This window comes from Anthonomus grandis, chromosome 11 (genome assembly GCF_022605725.1).
Source record: "Anthonomus grandis grandis chromosome 11, icAntGran1.3, whole genome shotgun sequence".
Taxonomy (NCBI): domain Eukaryota; kingdom Metazoa; phylum Arthropoda; class Insecta; order Coleoptera; family Curculionidae; genus Anthonomus; species Anthonomus grandis.
The window spans coordinates 10,228,818-10,247,659 of NC_065556.1; the positions used below are offsets into that span (position 1 = coordinate 10,228,818).

An 18,842-nucleotide genomic window follows, 5' to 3' on the forward strand; every position below is an offset into this window, starting at 1 on the left:
TAGGAGAGAGCGAGACGCTCTGGAAAATCAAAAAATTCGATTTTTATTTTTTAATCAAACAAAAAAGAAAAAACATAAACTCTTTAATTCCTAATAACCAATTCATTTCAGTGACTGTTTCTTTAAATTAGAATTTTTAAGTGGTGGGAAACAATACGTCACACTTACCTGTCAAAGTTGCCAATCATAAAAATAACCGCGGTTCTTACCATTTCATCGCTGAATATCGGCTATAGATTAAACCACAGATATAAGACGCTGAAAATGCCGACAGCTTGCCAAAAAATCTATAGTCATTACCTTTGCCCTATTTGATTCTCGGCTGAAGTTGTAATAAAGTAAAAGCTAATCAGATAAGACACAGGTTATCTAACGAAACTTGTCAGTCAAAGTGCAAACTCGAAAAGCACAAAAAAACACAGGCTAATATGCGACGAACGGACAAGGTGCGCCACACAACAGGTTCCACAAAATCATAGTCCAGTGTCTTGATCCCCTCAAATAAAGACTGTCTCTTTTTAGCTTGTTTAAATAGATACAATTCTTGAAGGAACAAAAGACAGGAAAATGCAGTATTTCAACGCTTACAAAAAAAATTCTATTGATGATGCTACGTCAAACCAGAAAAATAACACATACCTGTCTCCAAAAGCCATTGGACATTTATAGAGTGCTTACAGGTGAGTGTAACCTTAATGCAAGATGGCTGGGTGACGAACTACAAAAATACCAGACGTATGAGTAGAGGATGAACCGGTTACAGTTAAAGGAGTTTCTAACATCATTAGGCGACTACATAACTATTGGTTAGGAAACCATAGTTAACACACCACTAATGAACCATTCTAATAAATGTGTTCCCTTAAATACTCATGATATACAGTCAGTTTCTCACGAAAAATACTACTTACCTATTCTCGACAGCCATAACACTCAAGATCCATAAAAATATCGCCCAATCACTTGATACTGGCAAAAATAATAAAATATTACAACCAATACATCTAGAGGCATCTATCTTAAATAAATGCAAAAAGTTAAAACTTCAATACAGGTCAAACTTAAGTATCTACAATTTATGTAAAATAAAACAAAGAATGATAAAGAACTCTTGCTTACGTGTATTAACGAAAGGAAAAATAATTCTGAAAGATCAGAAGCTAGGACATTTAATTGCTCTAGTTATTTCAAAAGCTTCCAACAAGTCCAATTTCAGCCCTTTCTGATAGACATAAAGCACTTCTTTATTGGTTTGGGTTGGGTCACCAATCAACTCTACATTCTGGGTAAGAATAATTAATGCGGTAAATACCAGATCTATGTATTGCTGGAACTCTATCTTTGGTGTTGACTATGTATTTCGCTTAGCTGTTCTTTATTCTAAAACATATTGTAGCATTTTTTTCCGTTCGTTAGGGATGGACTAAACCAATCGAAAGTGGTCAACTAATTTATTTACATACCTCACTACGAAAACATGATCACTCACGACTACTAGATATATTTATTTTTACTGTATTAATTTACAACTATATAAATATCGCTGGAGTTAGACCGACGCAGCTCATGCATTTTTTCAAACTTTCTACACAAAACCTTAGCTATTCCTCTAGTCATTTGTAAATCTTTAGCCACACAATCTGCCAGAGCATATTCAGCTGAAGCAGTAAACGGGTCTTGCTGCCCTTCACCGGTCACGCCGTACCAAATCTTTCGACCATTAGAATAATGAGCCATGAATTAATCGAATGTCAAATCTGATTCTGATTGGACATCCAACAGCTCAGCGTCTTTGTGGTTTCGATAATAAAGAGCTAGTCGGTTAAAATGAATGATTCGAGCTTTATCTCTCAATGATTTCGTTTGTATTCTGTAAAGAACATCGTTGATGGCATCCAGAACTTGTATGGCCCAAGCATCAATGACAAACCCTTTCGTCTCTTAGGGTCGTAAAGCCAAACCAAGTCACCGTTGTTGTACCTCTGGTTTTTGGCATTGACATTTCGTTAGGTCACTGGAATCCTGAATGGAAATGCGCACTTGATTATGAATGAGATCCATTCTTCTAGACAGCTTCCCCAGGATCTTTGTTATCCCAAGGTGTCCTCCTGACACACCGGCATGGACTTCCTCTAGCAAATCCTAAATTTGACATTTAGGCATAACGATTTGCCTTCTTTCCTCTTTGCCACCGTAGTCAACTATTTTCCACAGCAAGAGTCTACCTTTCAAAACTAAAGAATACTTAGCAACTTCTCTCCAAGTTGGTTTTTTCTCTTCATTTCTCCAGATTCGGACTATCTGGATATCGGGATTCTTCTCTTGATCTTTTATAAGATCCCCATTTTGCCAAGTGTCAGCAACGATGGTGGTTCATAACTACTTAAAAATCTTTCCTCTCTATTCCTGACAATGCTTTAAGCCCTCCGGGCAGGATCTTCTTGCTACGACTTGCTGAAGACAGGTCGACGATCGCCTCGTCGCATCGACCTTCTTTAGTTTGAAACGGGAGGAACTAGCACCTTCTGGAGAGTATTTTTACGTGATTTTCTTTGTGACATTTCCAACACTCCACCTACCAATCGTCTTCCGTATTATCTGCTTGACCAATTTCTTCGTCCTTTTCTGGAATCATTTGCGGGACACGAGGCTGGCCCTTGTTCGTGTTCTTGCAGGTTTCAATTTAGGGCCCGTGTTAATGCATCTACTAGCTTAAGTAGATGTGCTATTAGTAAATACTTCTATATTTCACCTTTGAACAGTCCATCCAGGATTCCTTCTGGGTAATATGTAATATGCCAGTTGAACCAAAAGTGCAATATCGCCTTCAAATTCTTACAAGGACTCCCTTGATTTTTGACACCGATTTTTCAGCGGCGTATGGTGGACATGTTCCACATATGACTAACACATAATAGTCGTACATTTCTTGTTCATCGGGAAACATTCTTTGCAGGATGGCAGCAGCATATCTCAAGGCGAATGTAAGGGCAATGACCTTCTCCCTGGATGACCAACCGTTTGCTTTTGCAGCCGCTTCAAACTGACGTTTGTATATTATAGCTGCCAAAACTGTTGTGCCCAAATATAAGGGTTGGTGGATCTCGCCGAAACAAACGCTTTTTACTTATTAGCCTATTGGCGCATGCGCATGAGCTTAGTGATAATAGCGCATTAGGGTCCGCGCAGTGGTATCCATCCTCGGATACGGGGAATCTTGTTTATACCAGAAACCGTGTTAGTAAATAACATAAAAACACAAGGAATAGTTGGGAGAGAAATTAAAACATATTTTAATTTAAAAAATGTTAAAAATTCTGAGCATCCCCTTCAATGCAAGCAAGACAGCGTCGTACCATAAGAACTCCATGAGTGCCCGAGAGAAAGATATATCAATGGGATTTTCAAATAAATTGATTTTATATAAACTAAAGTTATAAAACACTCCGTATTTGATATAGTTTTCCTTACATGTTGGCACAATAGTTTCGAAACCTGTAAAAAAGGCGGTTTGAGGCGCATTAGCCCAACAGATTTCGTATTGCCACAAGCTTCGTTCTTATTGTTTACCGCTAAAGGTCTGCAGGCAGCTCATTGCCCAATGCTGCAATCTTGTTTTGAACATTCTGGATTCTGTTTCAATTATTTCTTCTAACCTGGCAGAATTCCCTCTTAGCTTTTCCATAAGCTCAGTTTTTAAATTCTATTTTTGCCGAATTTTTCAGCAATTTAGATTCCAAACCATGCAACATTTGAACCATATCGCTTGATGCAGCAAAAAAAATGTGTCCGGATCATCGCCTTCCTTAAGTAATGCGTTATGAAGTCGCTACTGTAACGCAGGCCGCTTTATTTCCCGTCATATCGGAGTCCCTTTCCTCCAGCTCCCCTTTTTGGGTCAGCACTTTTTAAATCCACCAGCTTTGACATTATCAAAGTCTTTAGTCAGATTTATTTTAGTTCACTATTATCTATTTTCACCAATGTCCAGTCGACTGATATCCATGTAGCGTTTTTCCAGTTCTTTAGGTGTGCATTAAAACAATGGAAAATGGTCAACTAATTTATTTACATACTTCATTATGAAAACACGATCACTCACGACTACTAGAGATATTTATTTTTACTGTATTAATTTATAACTAATTATTTACAACTTTACTTTACTTAACTGACAACCATCGGCGATGCAGCTTCTTATACAGTGAGGAGGCGCAAGTTGGAACAAATTATTTTTAATTCAGGGCTGTGTTCGAAAAAAAAACGGTCGGACATGTGGTTTTTATTTTTTGTTTCGATTTTTTTGATGATGAATTCATGTATACAAGGTGAACCAAAAATAAGCAACGACCATCAACTTCAATTTTTATAAATAGAAACACCTATTTTTTATTTCATTTTTGAATTCTGCATAGAATTTGAAGTATATTTTGTATACCATGTCTTATATGTCATACCTAATACTAACATTATTAATAAATTTGCAACTGTTTGGGTCATTTGAGCATATTCAAAGATGTTTTTTCTTAGTTTTTTAACAGACATATTTGATTGTTGACACCTTGTCAACATTTAATCGCATGGAAATAGTATGTATTACTTTATGTAAATGTCAGTAAATGTCAAGTGCAGTTGCAAAGTTTAATAGTATGGTGCGTTTAACAGAAAAACAAAGAATTGAAATTTTGATGATGGTAGGATGACAAGACTCGAACACAGGCCGAGGTTTGCGATCGGCCTATTGCACGTTCGGTAGTAAGCAAAATTGAATAAAAGTTTAGAGATTGTGTCATGTTAGAGACAAATATATCCTGGACCGTCCCACGCTTCCAGAAAATAGACAATTAGATATTTTGCTCGATTTACAAGAAAATCCACATAAAGCAACTCAACAAGTTGCTCAGAAAAAGTTGCAAAGATCAGTCGGTTGGTAAATCATGTGTTCTTAAATATTTGCTAAGGAATAAATTGCATTTATATAAAATGCATTTAATTCAGGAGCTTATTGAAAATGATCACATCCGCAGAATAGAGTTTTGCGTAATGAAAACCCACAATTTATAAGTAGGATTATTTTTTCTGACGAGGCAAAGTTTAGAAGAATTAAAAAATAGAATTAGAGCCGAAATACAACAAATCCGGCCTCAAACAATAAGTATTACAATAATTTGAATATCGACTTGATTACTGTCAGGAAGTTAATGGTCAACAATTTGAACATTTATTTTAATTTTTTTGTTTTGTTTTTTTTTATGAACTATTCCAATTATTCATGGTTATTTATAAAAAATTAATCGCAAATTTCTTAATAAATATTTAGCATAGGTATAGGGCATGGTATACAAAATATAGTTAACATTTTATACAAAATTAAAAATATAATTGGCGTTTCTATTTTAAAAAATTAAGTTGATAGTTATAGCTCATTTTTAGTCCATATCTGTATACATGAACTCATCATCAAAAAAATGGTCTATTAATACATTCAGCCACTCAGAATTACATCATTACGTATTCGTGATATACTGTCGTAATATACCTACAAAATGTTGCTCTAATATTACATTACTGTCTCAGAGCCACATACCTTCAATATAAAACTTTTTGGAGCGCAGTTTGAAAAATACGGCGCTCGCGAGCCTACTTACGTTACATTAAAAATATGTACATCTCGAGAAATGTTGATCGATCGATATGATCTCGGTAGGGAAACACATCAAAAATATCAACATTCTCAGAAATGCTTACTTGAGAAGAATCTTGCTCACAAGCAAACGCATAGAAGTAATTCGCCATCAGACAATGATAACGAATATTGGCGGCGTTCCCTGATAATACCATACATTGAGTCACTTATTTCATCATTGAATATTCGATTCTCCCAAGAAAATACTCCGGCGTTTGTTTAAGTAAGCTACATATCTTGTATATGATTAAGACTAAAACCAGCATTACAGACTTACACAAGAACGCAGAATCATTCCAAGAATTTTATAACCTGGATATCACCGGAGAACTGAACCTTTGGCATAATTTTCACCCATAAATAATATATATAATAAATAAAGAAGGCTTTATTAGGTGATCAATTAAGGGACATAAAAGTAGTTGAACTGTTCAACGAAGCCAACATTTTTTACCCTGCTGTCAGATACGAATTGATTATTTCAAGCACTAGCCCATGCACCACGGCAACCGTAGAACGGTCCTTCAGTACACTGCAAAGAGTTAAAAAGCACCATGGGTTACAGGTTTATGTCTGATGAGCATACATCCCAATTATTTAAAAGAAAGCAGTGAGTTTATTATTGAAAATACTGTCATAGGCAAATTTGACAAGATTACTGTTAAATTAATATACTTTATGAATTATTATATATATAATATTTTATTTTGTGTCAATCAAACTAATAATTTTTTTTACAATATATGCTTATATTCTACTTTATATTTGACAAGTATGATTTACTTACTTGCGGTTTATCGAATTTTTTTTATGCTTTAGTCAAAAATTGTTCTTTTCTAACATTTTTAACGTAAATATGTGTTTAAGTAGAGTATCTCCTTACATAATTTTCTTTCCCTTACAGAATATATTGGTTCAAAGAAAATATGTTAAGATCATAATTAAAATCCGATAACACTATATATGTCTAGATGGCGTACTCGTTTATTTGGTATGCCTACGCACTAACGAAAGTCAGAAGTGAATTGGTAACTAGCAGGTTAAAGGGTCGCCATACGCCCGTCTTTATAATTATTTGTAGTTTTCGAGACGTTGCTTCCGTTTGTCTGGCCTGTTATTTTTATATTTGTAATGAAATATGATGAATGAATATTAAGAAAAATTAACGCCATATTCAATAAGCAAATAAATGTAAAAAACCATTTAAAAAAAAACAAAAATTGTCAATGGGTTTTCGATGATTAATCAACGTGCAATACAGAATAGCAAGTAGGAATACCTCTACTTCGTCCACCAAATATTTAGTTTCTTTGATGTAGATATATACATTTTGTTATCATTTAAGATTTATATTTTAGTTAATATATTAATTTCTATTCTGACGGATATGTTTATTATTTGTTTTATGTATAAATATATAACTTACACGTATCTAAAATAGAATTTGATTTTAGAGCGGAGGAATAAGGGGTGCGGTTTTATACTGAATGAGTCGCAGAGGAGAGGACAGCTACTAAATTTGGATTTTTCACTATTTTTAGAAAAATTTAGGGAAAGAGAGACAAAAATTTCCTTCTCTTTTACAAACATCTTTTTCCCTACTGCCATTATCTTTGCCTTGCGCTTAAAAAAGGAATGAATGTTTAAAAAAGGATGCCAACCCTAGCAAGTTACAAATATATTTTTTTAACTACCACTTTAATAATGTTAAAATAGATCTTCCTTATCAAATAAATACACACTTTTTCCCATTCAATTTACCCGCTATGTTCAAAAGTCCAGCAAACCACAGACAGGAAATAACTAAATCAGACATGAGTATTTTAAAACTTTATATGTCAAACTAAATGCATGGTACTTTTTTTAATATTCTATAGAAGGCATGGCTAAATGAACCGACAAAATGTCAAGTAAGACATTCTTTTTTTAAGTTAATTTAAGTTTTAATTTTTTTAAGATAAGTTTTAAAAATATGATTTTTTTTGGCGCTGTCTCGAAAAATTACAAGTCGGGTATCATTGTTTTTACAATAGTTACATATACAGGGTGTCCCATAAATAATAGTAAATAATTTAACAGCAGATTCCTTTTAAGAAAAGAATGAGATTAAGCTAAAAATTTCCTAGTCCGAAAATCAAAGACAACCCAGATATAAGGTGATAAACTAAATGTAATTTTTTTGAACTTTTGCTATAAATTTAGCATTTACTCTTCGTGTTTAACAAAATTTGGACAAGGTTTTTCTTTATAAACAATTTTATTTTCTAATAAACGCCATAATCTTTTTAGGCTTGACATAATTACATTTTTGATTTAAAATATGCATTGTGCAAATAGTTTTGCTTAAAAAGGTACACTTCAAAAATCTCGTCACGATGCACCCTTTACATTTAAAGTTTTCAATGCGCACAAAAAAATTACATTTATTAACTATTTAAATTGCTTTATTACAATTCGAATAAATAATAAAATACTAAAGAAAAATTTAAAATTTAAATTACGAATATTTGTCAGTAAATCATCGCAGGTCCTCCATTTATCTCAATACATTTTAAAATTCTTTTATTGAAAAATTGTCGAATCTAAAAAAAAAATTGCTCATTTCGAAATGACTTAGCAGCAGTTAATATTTTTACCATTAATTTTAAGTATCGGCATATGCACAAATCTAATGGGTTAACACAAAAAAATTACATTAATAAACTATTTAAATTGCTTTATTACACTTCTAATCAATAATAAAATTCAAAAGATAAATTTAAAATTTAAGTTATGAATATTTGCCAGTAAGTCATCGACATGACCTCCATTTGTCTCATTACATTTTAAAATTCTTTTACTAAAAAATTGTCGAAACTTAAAAAAAAATTGCTCATTTCGAAATAACTCAACAACAGTCAATATTTTTGCCATTAATTTCAAGTATCCCCATATTATTATGCACAAATCTAATGGGTTAAAGTCTTCGACTTTCACGTCATAAGCAGTAAGTATTTACCATTATTTATGAGACACTCTATATAAATATGTAGGTAAGTATTTCATTTCAAATAAGAAAATAAAGAAAATTTCCTCGGAAGAGATGGAAGATAAATGAACACCTACAAAAATTAACATTTACGTAGTATACATACATATTAAATTTTATTTGTTTCAAAAAGCAATGAAAATATTTCAATATATAATTATTTTTTTTAAGTTGATCATTACTAATTTGTAAATAACATGTCAAATACCGAAACATATAATATATAACAAAAAAATGATACCATCCCAAATAAAAATTAAGTAACGTTCATTAACTTGTTTAATATCAATAAAACAAAAGCACATACACGACATCTTAGAAAATCTTTAAATATAGAGCAATGTTATTCAAATTGTTTACATAAAGGATAAAGATAACCCTATATTAATAGCACTGGTATAGTAATCATTTGTATAAGATCAGTGTTAACAATAAATTTATGTTTGCGATCGAGTAGTAGCGCCAGTCCGATAAAATTACCGATTTAGGTTTAATTCTTCGCAAAATAACCTACATAGAAAAGTTCTTCGGAGATCCAAAGTTACCGTTATCACGAATGCCAATCTCTCTTACGGTAAAATCTATTTATTGCCTCGCCGAACGAGATACATCCACTGATTCGATGAACTTGAAAGCCGTAACTTGGTATACTACAATGAAGATTTACTTGATTTTATTAGTTTTTGTGAGTTCGCAAGTGCATACCAGTCCAGTGCCTGGGAAACAAAATAGTGATAAACCGAACGTGCTTTTTGACCAACGGCAGGAAGGTGAAGTTAATATAAGAGCAGACCTCAAGAACTTTGTAATTATGATTATTCCAAAGAGCCCAGAAATTGCCGATAGTCCTTCATCAGGGAGTTTATTGGATTTGTTAAGTAAAAAACACAATAACGTCAAACGCATAAAGAATAATCAAAAATTAATGAATCGTGCTGAAACTATGCATTTTATTGAGTCCAAAAGTGCCCCGTATCACGTAGATATTACAAAATCTAGTGATCATTTAATGAATGATGAAATACTGGCCACACAAAGCCCGCCTATCAGTCTGCCTTTAAAATCGACAGAAGAAAAATCAAAATCGGAAACGGTCAAGTTATTACGCCAGTTAAGATCAGCTAAGTTTGCTAAAGCTTTTGTGTTAACTGTACCTGAAGAAGAGTTTGTACTCACCAAGATGGAGGATAAAAAGAAAGTAGTAAAGAAAGATAATGTAAAGAAAAACAAGGAAGCTACAAATAGTGAAGAGGAAATGGTTCTGATTGGTGCTACGGAACAGTGTGGACCGGAAATGCGAAGGGACTCTGAAGGTATTTGTAGAATGACGGTACTTTCAGAACACGGTGTGTAAAAATATCTAATTAAAATAAGGGATCAATGTGATTAATCGTAGTTATAAGGTTTAATTTATGTTCGCCTGCAGTAATTACTTATTAAATTAAATTATTTTAGATATATTTGTATATTTATTTTAGCAAAATATTAAAGCTTATTTATTTAATATTTGTTTTATTTCAAAGAATTGATTAAAAAACATATATCGACTAATGTTGTAAAATTATATAAGTATTATGAAGGTATCCCTAATAATTAATTTATAAATGAGTGTTTTCCACAATTTATACACCAGGTGACACAGGAAAAAAGGGAACACTTAATAACTATTTGATAAATAAATGAACTTTGATAGATTGATGGAATTATCATAAGAATATCTTTTGAGATATTCAGTACTTTTCCATCCCTCCCTGTTTAACGGGAAGTGACATTAACTTTCTTATCTTAAATGAGGCAGTTGGTATAATATTACGTATTTCTTATATGTATTATTAGAAAATAATATTCTGAGAATATTGATGCTGCATTTGCTACTTTTTATTTTATACTCATAGAAAAAATCAATTTTTTAAATTGTAAAATAGGGTCAAATGAATGCGTTAAAAGTTTTCATTTTTAATCAAGTAATTACGGAAGAATAGATTTCATTGCATTTTATGACTGAAACCCTTTACACGCTTATTTAAAATGTTCAAACCAGGAATTTTGGCATTTACTTTGTTTTTTTTTAATATCGCGTTATTGGAAACAACCAATCAAAGTCTAAGACAAAATATTTTCCCAGATATATTAAAAACTGCCCAAGTTGTTCCCATATTTAAAAACGGAGATTCCAATTTACTGGGTAACTACAGCTCTATCCCTCTATTAATGGGCAATAGAGCATATCTCTAAAATATTCGAAAAATGTATATATTGCAGGATAATTCACTACTCTGAAAGTAAAAACTTATTTAATAACTGTAAATTTGGGTTTAGGAGTGGCAGAAACACAATTGCCATTGTAATTCTATGTATATTGACTTTGTATCACACATTTCAGACTCTTTCAACAATATGGAGTGTGCAGGTGCTATTTTTTGTGATTTGAGCAAGGCATTTCATTGTGTCACTCACTGCATACTACTTCAAAAACTTAAAAAGTACAACCTTTCTGATAGTAAGATAGTTGGGTGTTTCTGCAGTCATACCTTGAGAATAGGACGCAGGTTGTCAGGTTTGCTAGGGAGTCTTCTGAATGTCGTGAGCTTACCATCGGTGTTCCTCAAGGATCAGTTTTGGGGCCTATCCTCTTCTTAATTTATATAAATGACTTACCCCTTATCGAGCCTAGTACGGCGTTCACTTTGTTCGCAGATGAGACCACTGTGTCCGTGTTGACAGAATCTCTAAAAAATACTTTGTCTGAAGCTACCAGAGTGTAGAATAATGTCGAGAAGTGGTTTTGTGCAAACAAACTCCTTCTTAATACGGACAAGACTAATAGAATGATATTTTCACTAAGAAGCATGGATGAGACTATTAACCAGAACCGAAGCGTACAATTCTTAGCCGTTCATCTGGATGAGGTTCTGCAGAGGGACATACATGTGCAGGACATGGCTGCGATGCTGACATCTGCTTTATATGCTCTACGTTCCTTATCGAGCTGTGTTTGCGAGCCCATTATAAGAACAGCAAACTTTGGACTTTTTCATTCTATCTTGTCATATGCCATATGACAGTTCTGAAGATTGCACCCCAAGCAATTCAAATATTTAAAGTACAGAAAAAAGCTATCAAAGTCTTGGCAGGCCTAAACTATAGGGACTATTCTAAGGAAGCTTTCAGAACGCTTGATATACTATCCCTAACTATCCCCTTTCTCCATATACTGGAAAACTTACTACTTGTCTATAAAAATAAACAGGGTTATGCGACTCATGCGGAGGTTCTCGATTATAATATCAGGTCCAAACATAAATTGGTTCCCACTTACCAACGTTTGGTGAGGTGTCAAAGTGGTCCAGAATATTGAGGTATTAAGTTTTTCAATAGAATACTTTTAGAGACAGAGGAACTGCATCATTTTGAGTTTAAAAATAAAATTAATATAATTTAAAATATAATTTGAAATAAAATTGTGTTGTTTAAAAAATTATTTTTTTTAATAAAAAGACAGATTTTGTATAGTTTTTTGTACCTTTTGTATTGTGACTTGTGTAAGTACTACTTTGTGCATTTACTTTAATAAGGAATTTGAAGTTCCATTTATGATTATGCTTTCTGTTTATGGTAATTTTGTTAGCGTCCTTTTGCGATTTTCATGGATGACCCGCTATGTTATTTCGTTATATATTATTCTTATTAAACAAAAAAGTTTTTTATGGTGGGTAAATTTACAGCCCATATTGTTTCAGTTAAGATATTTTTCTTAGTTTGATTAGGCTTTTTATTTGTTGCATCATCTTACGTTTTATGCCTTGAATAATTATTTCATAATTATCCAGGGGTATTTATATTAAAAACCTGATAATTATAGACCAATCCCAAAATATCTTTGATGCATCTTTTATCTATATTATCATTCCAGTTAATATCCCAATTCATCAGTCTCGTAAAAAAAATTATGTGTTTGACAGGGTGTTAAAGTTAAAATTGTAAAACAGATTTATTTAAATTTTTATCTTTTTTTGCCCTATACATTTTTAAACAAAGTTGTCTAAAGTCTATTTTTATGCCTAATACTGAATTCTATTTTTTTACTATTTATGAAATTATATAAATATTATTATCTGATAATGATTACTAAAGTAATCATTATGTATTTTAGGCTAATATGTTGGGTCTAAAGGCTATTTTACATTAATTTTATAATAATGCTATGCCTTTATAGATTTTTTGCATGGTTTTAAAAATTTCTTCTATAAAAGCCCTGCATAAGTACCTATACCAGTTTTTCAAGTATTTTAATTTCTCATACTTTTTTAAATAACAAGTAGGCAAAAAGATATGTCTATACCAGATATGTCTGTAAAAAAGGCAAACATATCCGGTATATTTGTTTTTCTATAGAATATTGTTATTTAAACTTTATAATGCTGACTATTTATATATAACTAGGATTTTTATTTTTTATTAATAGATATTTATAGTTGTTTTCTTATTTAAAGTTAAATGTTTTTTTTTTAATTTTTAACGCTCTGCAGATCCGAAAGTAACACGTTTAGCACATACATTCATATAAAAAATTGTTCTTATTTTTTGTTCGAGGATCACTCTAAAAAGTTTGTTGTAACCTTTATTATAAATTTTATATCAACAATTATTTAACGGTAAAGAAACATCTAAAGTAAATAATTTTAAAATTATTTAACGATTAAAGTAAAGGTTTTATACTGGTTTTTTATTACTAAGAATTCAACATTTTGTTGATGGTAAATATATTTGTTTAGAAGCTCATTCGATTAAACGTTTAACTTTTTTGAAATAATAACAGTCCTTTAAATCAAATGTTAGAACATTGCAACATTGTAAGTGAACTTAGAAATGTAATATATTGCTGTAACTTTTTAATTTTGCACATAAACTAACAACTTTTAACCTATTACACCTAATTATTTTAATATCTGTATCTACTTAAAATTATTAGTCTGCAATTATCTCTGTGATAGGTCTATATCACAGAGATAATATACATACAGTGTGGTGACTTTAACTGGAATAAATTCAGTTAAAAGTAATCAAAATTTATCTCGCAAAATTCCTGAGATTTCTTGCCTAATACGTTCTTTGAGTTCGTCTAGGTTTCCTGGTTTGCTCATATAAATTTGTCTTTTCAAATGTCCCCACAGAAAAAAATCAAGTAAGGTGAGATCGGGAGAACGTGCCGGCCACTCGATTGCACCCCTTCTACCAATCTATCTGTTTGGAAAATTGTTATCTAAATACTGGCGTACATTACGGGCATAATGTGGGGGAGCACCATCTTGTTGCATTCAGATTCTTTCATCATACAAATCTGGATCAAACTGACTCGGATATAAGGCACGTAAGACTGGAACTAGTTCATGTTCAAGAAATTCTAGATATCTTTCCCCAGTTAAAGTATCATTGAAGACTATGGGCCCTATAACTTGCCTGCCAATTATGCCAGCCCAAACATTAGTTTTCTGGGGATATTGTGTATTAGTTTTCCTTACCCAGTGTGGGTTCTCGTCAGACCAGTAGCGACAGTTCTGCTTATTAACATGGCCATTTAGGGTGAATGTAGCCTCATCAGAAAAAAGGATACACTCCGAAGATATACGATTTTCGTCAATGGCGTTCATCATTAATTCATAGAACTGAACTCCGCGATCTGGATCGTCTTCCAATAACTTTTGAACGGGTTGCATTTTAAAAGGTCGTTTGTTTGCACTTTCTAAAATTTTTAGCACAGATTTATGATGAATAGAGTTTTCGCGAGCTACTCTTCTGGCTGCAGTTAGCGGATTTTCTTCCATCGCTAACAAACATTTAATTGGGTGTTTTCATCGATTTTAGAAGACCTTTGTCTTGAAACATCCCTCACGTGTCCAACTTCTCAAAATCTGCTTTCGATTTTACTAACCGTACCTTGGTTAATAGGTGGCAAATCTGGATATTTCTGCCTGAATAAGTGGACAACCTCTAGCTGAGTACGACTTCTGTCCCCATAACCAATCATCATTAAGATTTCAATCTTTTGGATAAATAAGGCATTTTTTCAATATAAGTTAACTTATTTAACAACTGGTTGAAATTCACTTTAGCAGTAACACTACAACAATGTCAGGAAATATGTCGATACCAATAAAATAAACAAACACGCCAAAAATTTACCAACACAAAATATTTCGAGATTTTTAGTAATTTAATGGTTTTTTTTTCGTATTTCTCCTTTAGATAATCACAAAAGTAAATAGGGCAATTTAATCAGGAAAAAGGAAAACTCTCTTTTCAATGAGAGTTTAAAAAAAGTTTGGGTTAATTTGGCCCCCCTGTAGGTGAAAAAATACAAAAACTATCTTGAAATGTGAAAAAAAAAACAAAAATCGAGGGGTCTCAGGAATTTTGCGAGATAAAATTTGATTAGTTAAAGTCACCACACTGTATATAATCCCATATATGTAAAACCAAAATATCATTGTATATTGTTGCATGTTCTTTAGACTTTAGGAATAGTCTTGTATTGTATTTGTATTGGTGTTTTTGTAAGAGTCTAATTGAATAAATAAATACGAATATCGTAGAAAAATATTTTTCGGTTAAAAAAACTCTGTCCGGAGTACCTACCTCGAACATGAAAAATCACAAACCCTAAAGGTCGATATCTCGCCATTCATGAGCTCTATCGGCATAATTCTAACGGATTTTTCTTAGCTTCGCCCTTCAAATTTCAACGAGATCATCCGCAAGGTCATAGCTTTCTTATTAGCTGAGATCTCGCATTTGTAGAGGCCAATTTTGGGCTCAAAAAAATTATCAAAAATGGCCTCTGCGAATTTTTAAATTGCTCTCTTCTAGGATGTTCGTGGATTTTCAATTTGTGGGGCGCAAGTAAATGGTAACGATAAAAAAGGGGTGGCGTAGATGATCTGCTGGAGACTAATAAACTGAAGATTCCACGCCCAAATTTTTAACCAAAAATCATTAAAACACAGTTTTCGGAGCATTCGAGGACTCCAAGCTCTGACTTCCACGAGTAGAATTTATCTGTTTGAACCGTCTTATTATTAAGGTGGGTGAAATCGTATGTAGAAAGAAGAAAGTATTTAAAGAACAACAATTTAGGAACAAAATGTAGAAAATCAGACTGTTTATTTATATGTTGTTTATATGTCAGATTATTTATTTTAAAAAAACTGAAAAATATCAGTGCTGTCGGATACTACACATATCATTTCTACTATTTATAACCGTAAGTTCGAACTTTAATTTTCCACTAATAATAATTGGATAACCCTACTCCGCTATTTACGTACGAATCATTTTATACAAAATAATTCGTACAATAAAGCCTATTTTATATACAGTGAGATTTCTCTTAGCGGACAGCTCTCAATACTGCACATGTCCTATTAATGGACAGTCTTTTTTGTCACGAGATTTTAGGAGAACAATTTCCTATAAAATAAATTCTCATAAGCGGACGCTCTGTCGGACGGACAAGGACAAAAATTTTCAACACCAAAACGCGCCAAATTTCCCAACAACGGACACGGATCTCCGAAAGCGGACAAAAATGACCGTTACGTTACTCCAGGAAAAAAATCACGCCACTTTAGTATCCACGTATGTAATGTTTTAGTACCGTCTTGTAATTGAAGCAGGTGACATGGCGCCCGTTAGAAACTTTTTAACGCTGAGGTAAAAAATGGAGGTTGTAAATATTGCAGAACAGGAAAGTTTAAATGTCCGTAAACTGGGAGAAAGGTATGGGTGTAGGATTTTATTTTTTGTATTTTGTGATCACAATGTACATATTATTCTAGGTTTAATATAAGTAAAAGTCAAGCGGCGGAGATTGTAAAAAATAAAGAAATTATTCGAAGACAATGGCAATCGGGAGAAAATTTAGATCAGAAATCAGCAAAATTGAAAGGTGCCCGCGCAATAAATCAAAAAATTCCCATCTCAGGGCCCCTAATAAAAACGAAGGCGAAAGAAGTAGCAATTGAATTGGGGCATCGCAATTTCAGCGCATCTGATGGTTGGCTGAATAAGTGGAGAAGAAGGCATAATATAAGCTTTAAGTGCATCTCAGGGGAGTCGGCAGATGTAAACCAAGAAGATGTGAATCAGTTCTTAGAGAGGCTACCAGGAATGTTGCTAGGATATAGGCCAGTGGACATCTATAACGCAGATGAGAGCGGTTTATTTTTTAGAGCTTTGCCAGATAAAACTTAATGTTTAAAGGTGAGAAGTGCACAGGGGGCAAAATGTCAAAAGAACGATTAACAATACTATTTTGCGCCAATATGGCTGGTGACAAAGAAAAGCTTTTGGTTATTGGAAAAGCTGCGCGCCCACGAGCCTTAAAAAATTTACCACTTAAGAGTTTGCCGGCTACATGGACATCAAATAAAAAACCTTGGATGACAAGAATTATCATGACAGACTGGCTTTTGGATATCGATAAAAGCATGGGTTGTGAAAAACGAAAAATTTTACTTTTTCTTGAAAATGCCGGTTCACACCCAAGAGAACTTAACCTTAAAAATATTAAAATACTTTTTTTTCCTCCCAACACAACTTCTGTATGTCAGCCCATGGGCCAAGGTATAATACAAAATTTTAAATGATTTTATAGAAGCCAGATTTTAAAGCACATCCTATCAAAAATAGATGATGTATCGTCTGCTTCAGATTTATCAAAATCGATTAACATTTTGGAGGCATTATATTTTATTAAGAACGCCTAGAATAAGGTTACCCCACGCACTATACAAAATTGTTTTGTCAAAGCTGGTTTCCAAAAATCACCTCAAGGAGATACTCGAGCAGAAGACTACGATCCAGAAGATGACTTACCTTTGGCAACTTTAGCAGAATTCTGGAAAAACTGTCAGGAAGTTGGCCAAATTTCTAAGGCATTAGATAATGACTTTATTATATTGGACCAAGAACTTCATATGGAGGAAACATTTGAAGGAGGTCTAGAAACCATTGCTGATGAGGTACAAAATACAATTTTGCTGGAAAGTGATAGTGAAGAAAAGGAAGAAGAGGAAGAAAGGGAAGAAGCTTTGAGTACTGTGAATTCTTATGCCGATGCATTAAAATGTGTTGATGATCTAAAAAAAATTACAAAAAATTATTTTGTCGCTTTTGAACACCTTAAAAATATCGAATCGCATTTTCAAACCTGCCTTTTTCAGGAAAAAATGAAAAAGAAGAAGCAGGCAAAAATATCTGACTTTTTTAAGGTATAAGATCTGAAATTTGCAACAAATTTTTAAGGATTTTAAATTTAAGTTTTCTTTTTCTGGTATTTAAGGTAGCAATGTACCTATGTTTGTTTATACTTGCAATTTTCATCAATACATGTTAGTTAATAAAAATTATGTACATACATTTACATATTTGGGTTTTCTTATTAGCGGACACTTCCTATTAGCGGACAATAAACTTGGTACCGTCATTATGTCCGCTCATTAGCGTGAATTACGTGAATTACTTGTAACTATAACTATTTACAAGCATGCATGAAAAAAAACTTTCGGACTTACTTTGTAAATGTAACTGCAAGTCGTTCTTCGGGCGAAATAGCCTTTCGAAAGTTTGTGTTTTGTTTTCTTAATTGTAACAAGAACTTCTTGACTTTTGGCAGTAGACATTCTATAATACTTAAAAAAAGTAATTGTCAGCTAATAGATTGGGAAATAAATGAAGAAATTCGCCGTGTACTTCTCGCTTCCTATTAATTTCGTGCATCCAATACCTTCTCTCCTAATCTTCCTCTTCACCACAAGCTGTAGCCAATACAAGAATTTCTTCTTCCGACGAACTACTCAGATTCCTAATGTTTTAAATAAATGTTTTTTTTTTAAGTGCGTTTTTTTACTTTTATGGTCGAAGTCGTTTTAAAATCCTACGCGTATCTATAATGGAGATTCAATGGGCGGTGGTTGCAGACCAGCCGGCCGTGCTGAGTGTGGGGTGCAGGTTGTGCCGATTCAGTGGTATGACTATTGGAAACAATCAAGGAAACAAATACGTTTAAAAAGGGATGCTGACACATTATGCATGTATGAAATAAGGAACAAGCTATATCGTCTGGTGCAT

General features: G+C 32.9%; 1 protein-coding gene and 1 long non-coding RNA gene across 3 annotated transcripts; both read left to right on the top strand.

Annotated features, from left to right (window-relative positions):
- Positions 1–186: 186 nt before the first annotated feature.
- Positions 187–18,135, top strand: LOC126741959 (uncharacterized). Of its 2 annotated transcripts, XR_007662447.1 has the most exons (4): positions 187–462; positions 523–680; positions 15,582–16,490; positions 16,550–18,135. It is a non-coding gene; the product is annotated as an uncharacterized LOC126741959 (long non-coding RNA). The 2 variants fall into 2 exon arrangements; XR_007662448.1 differs by lacking the exons at positions 15,582–16,490; positions 16,550–18,135 and adding an exon at positions 6,658–7,068.
- On the top strand, positions 9,126–10,218 carry LOC126741956 (uncharacterized). Its single transcript, XM_050448441.1, has one exon. The coding sequence runs from the start codon at positions 9,271–9,273 to the stop codon at positions 10,066–10,068; it is 798 nt and encodes a 265-aa protein (XP_050304398.1). The 5' UTR covers positions 9,126–9,270; the 3' UTR covers positions 10,069–10,218.
- Positions 18,136–18,842: the final 707 nt, after the last annotated feature.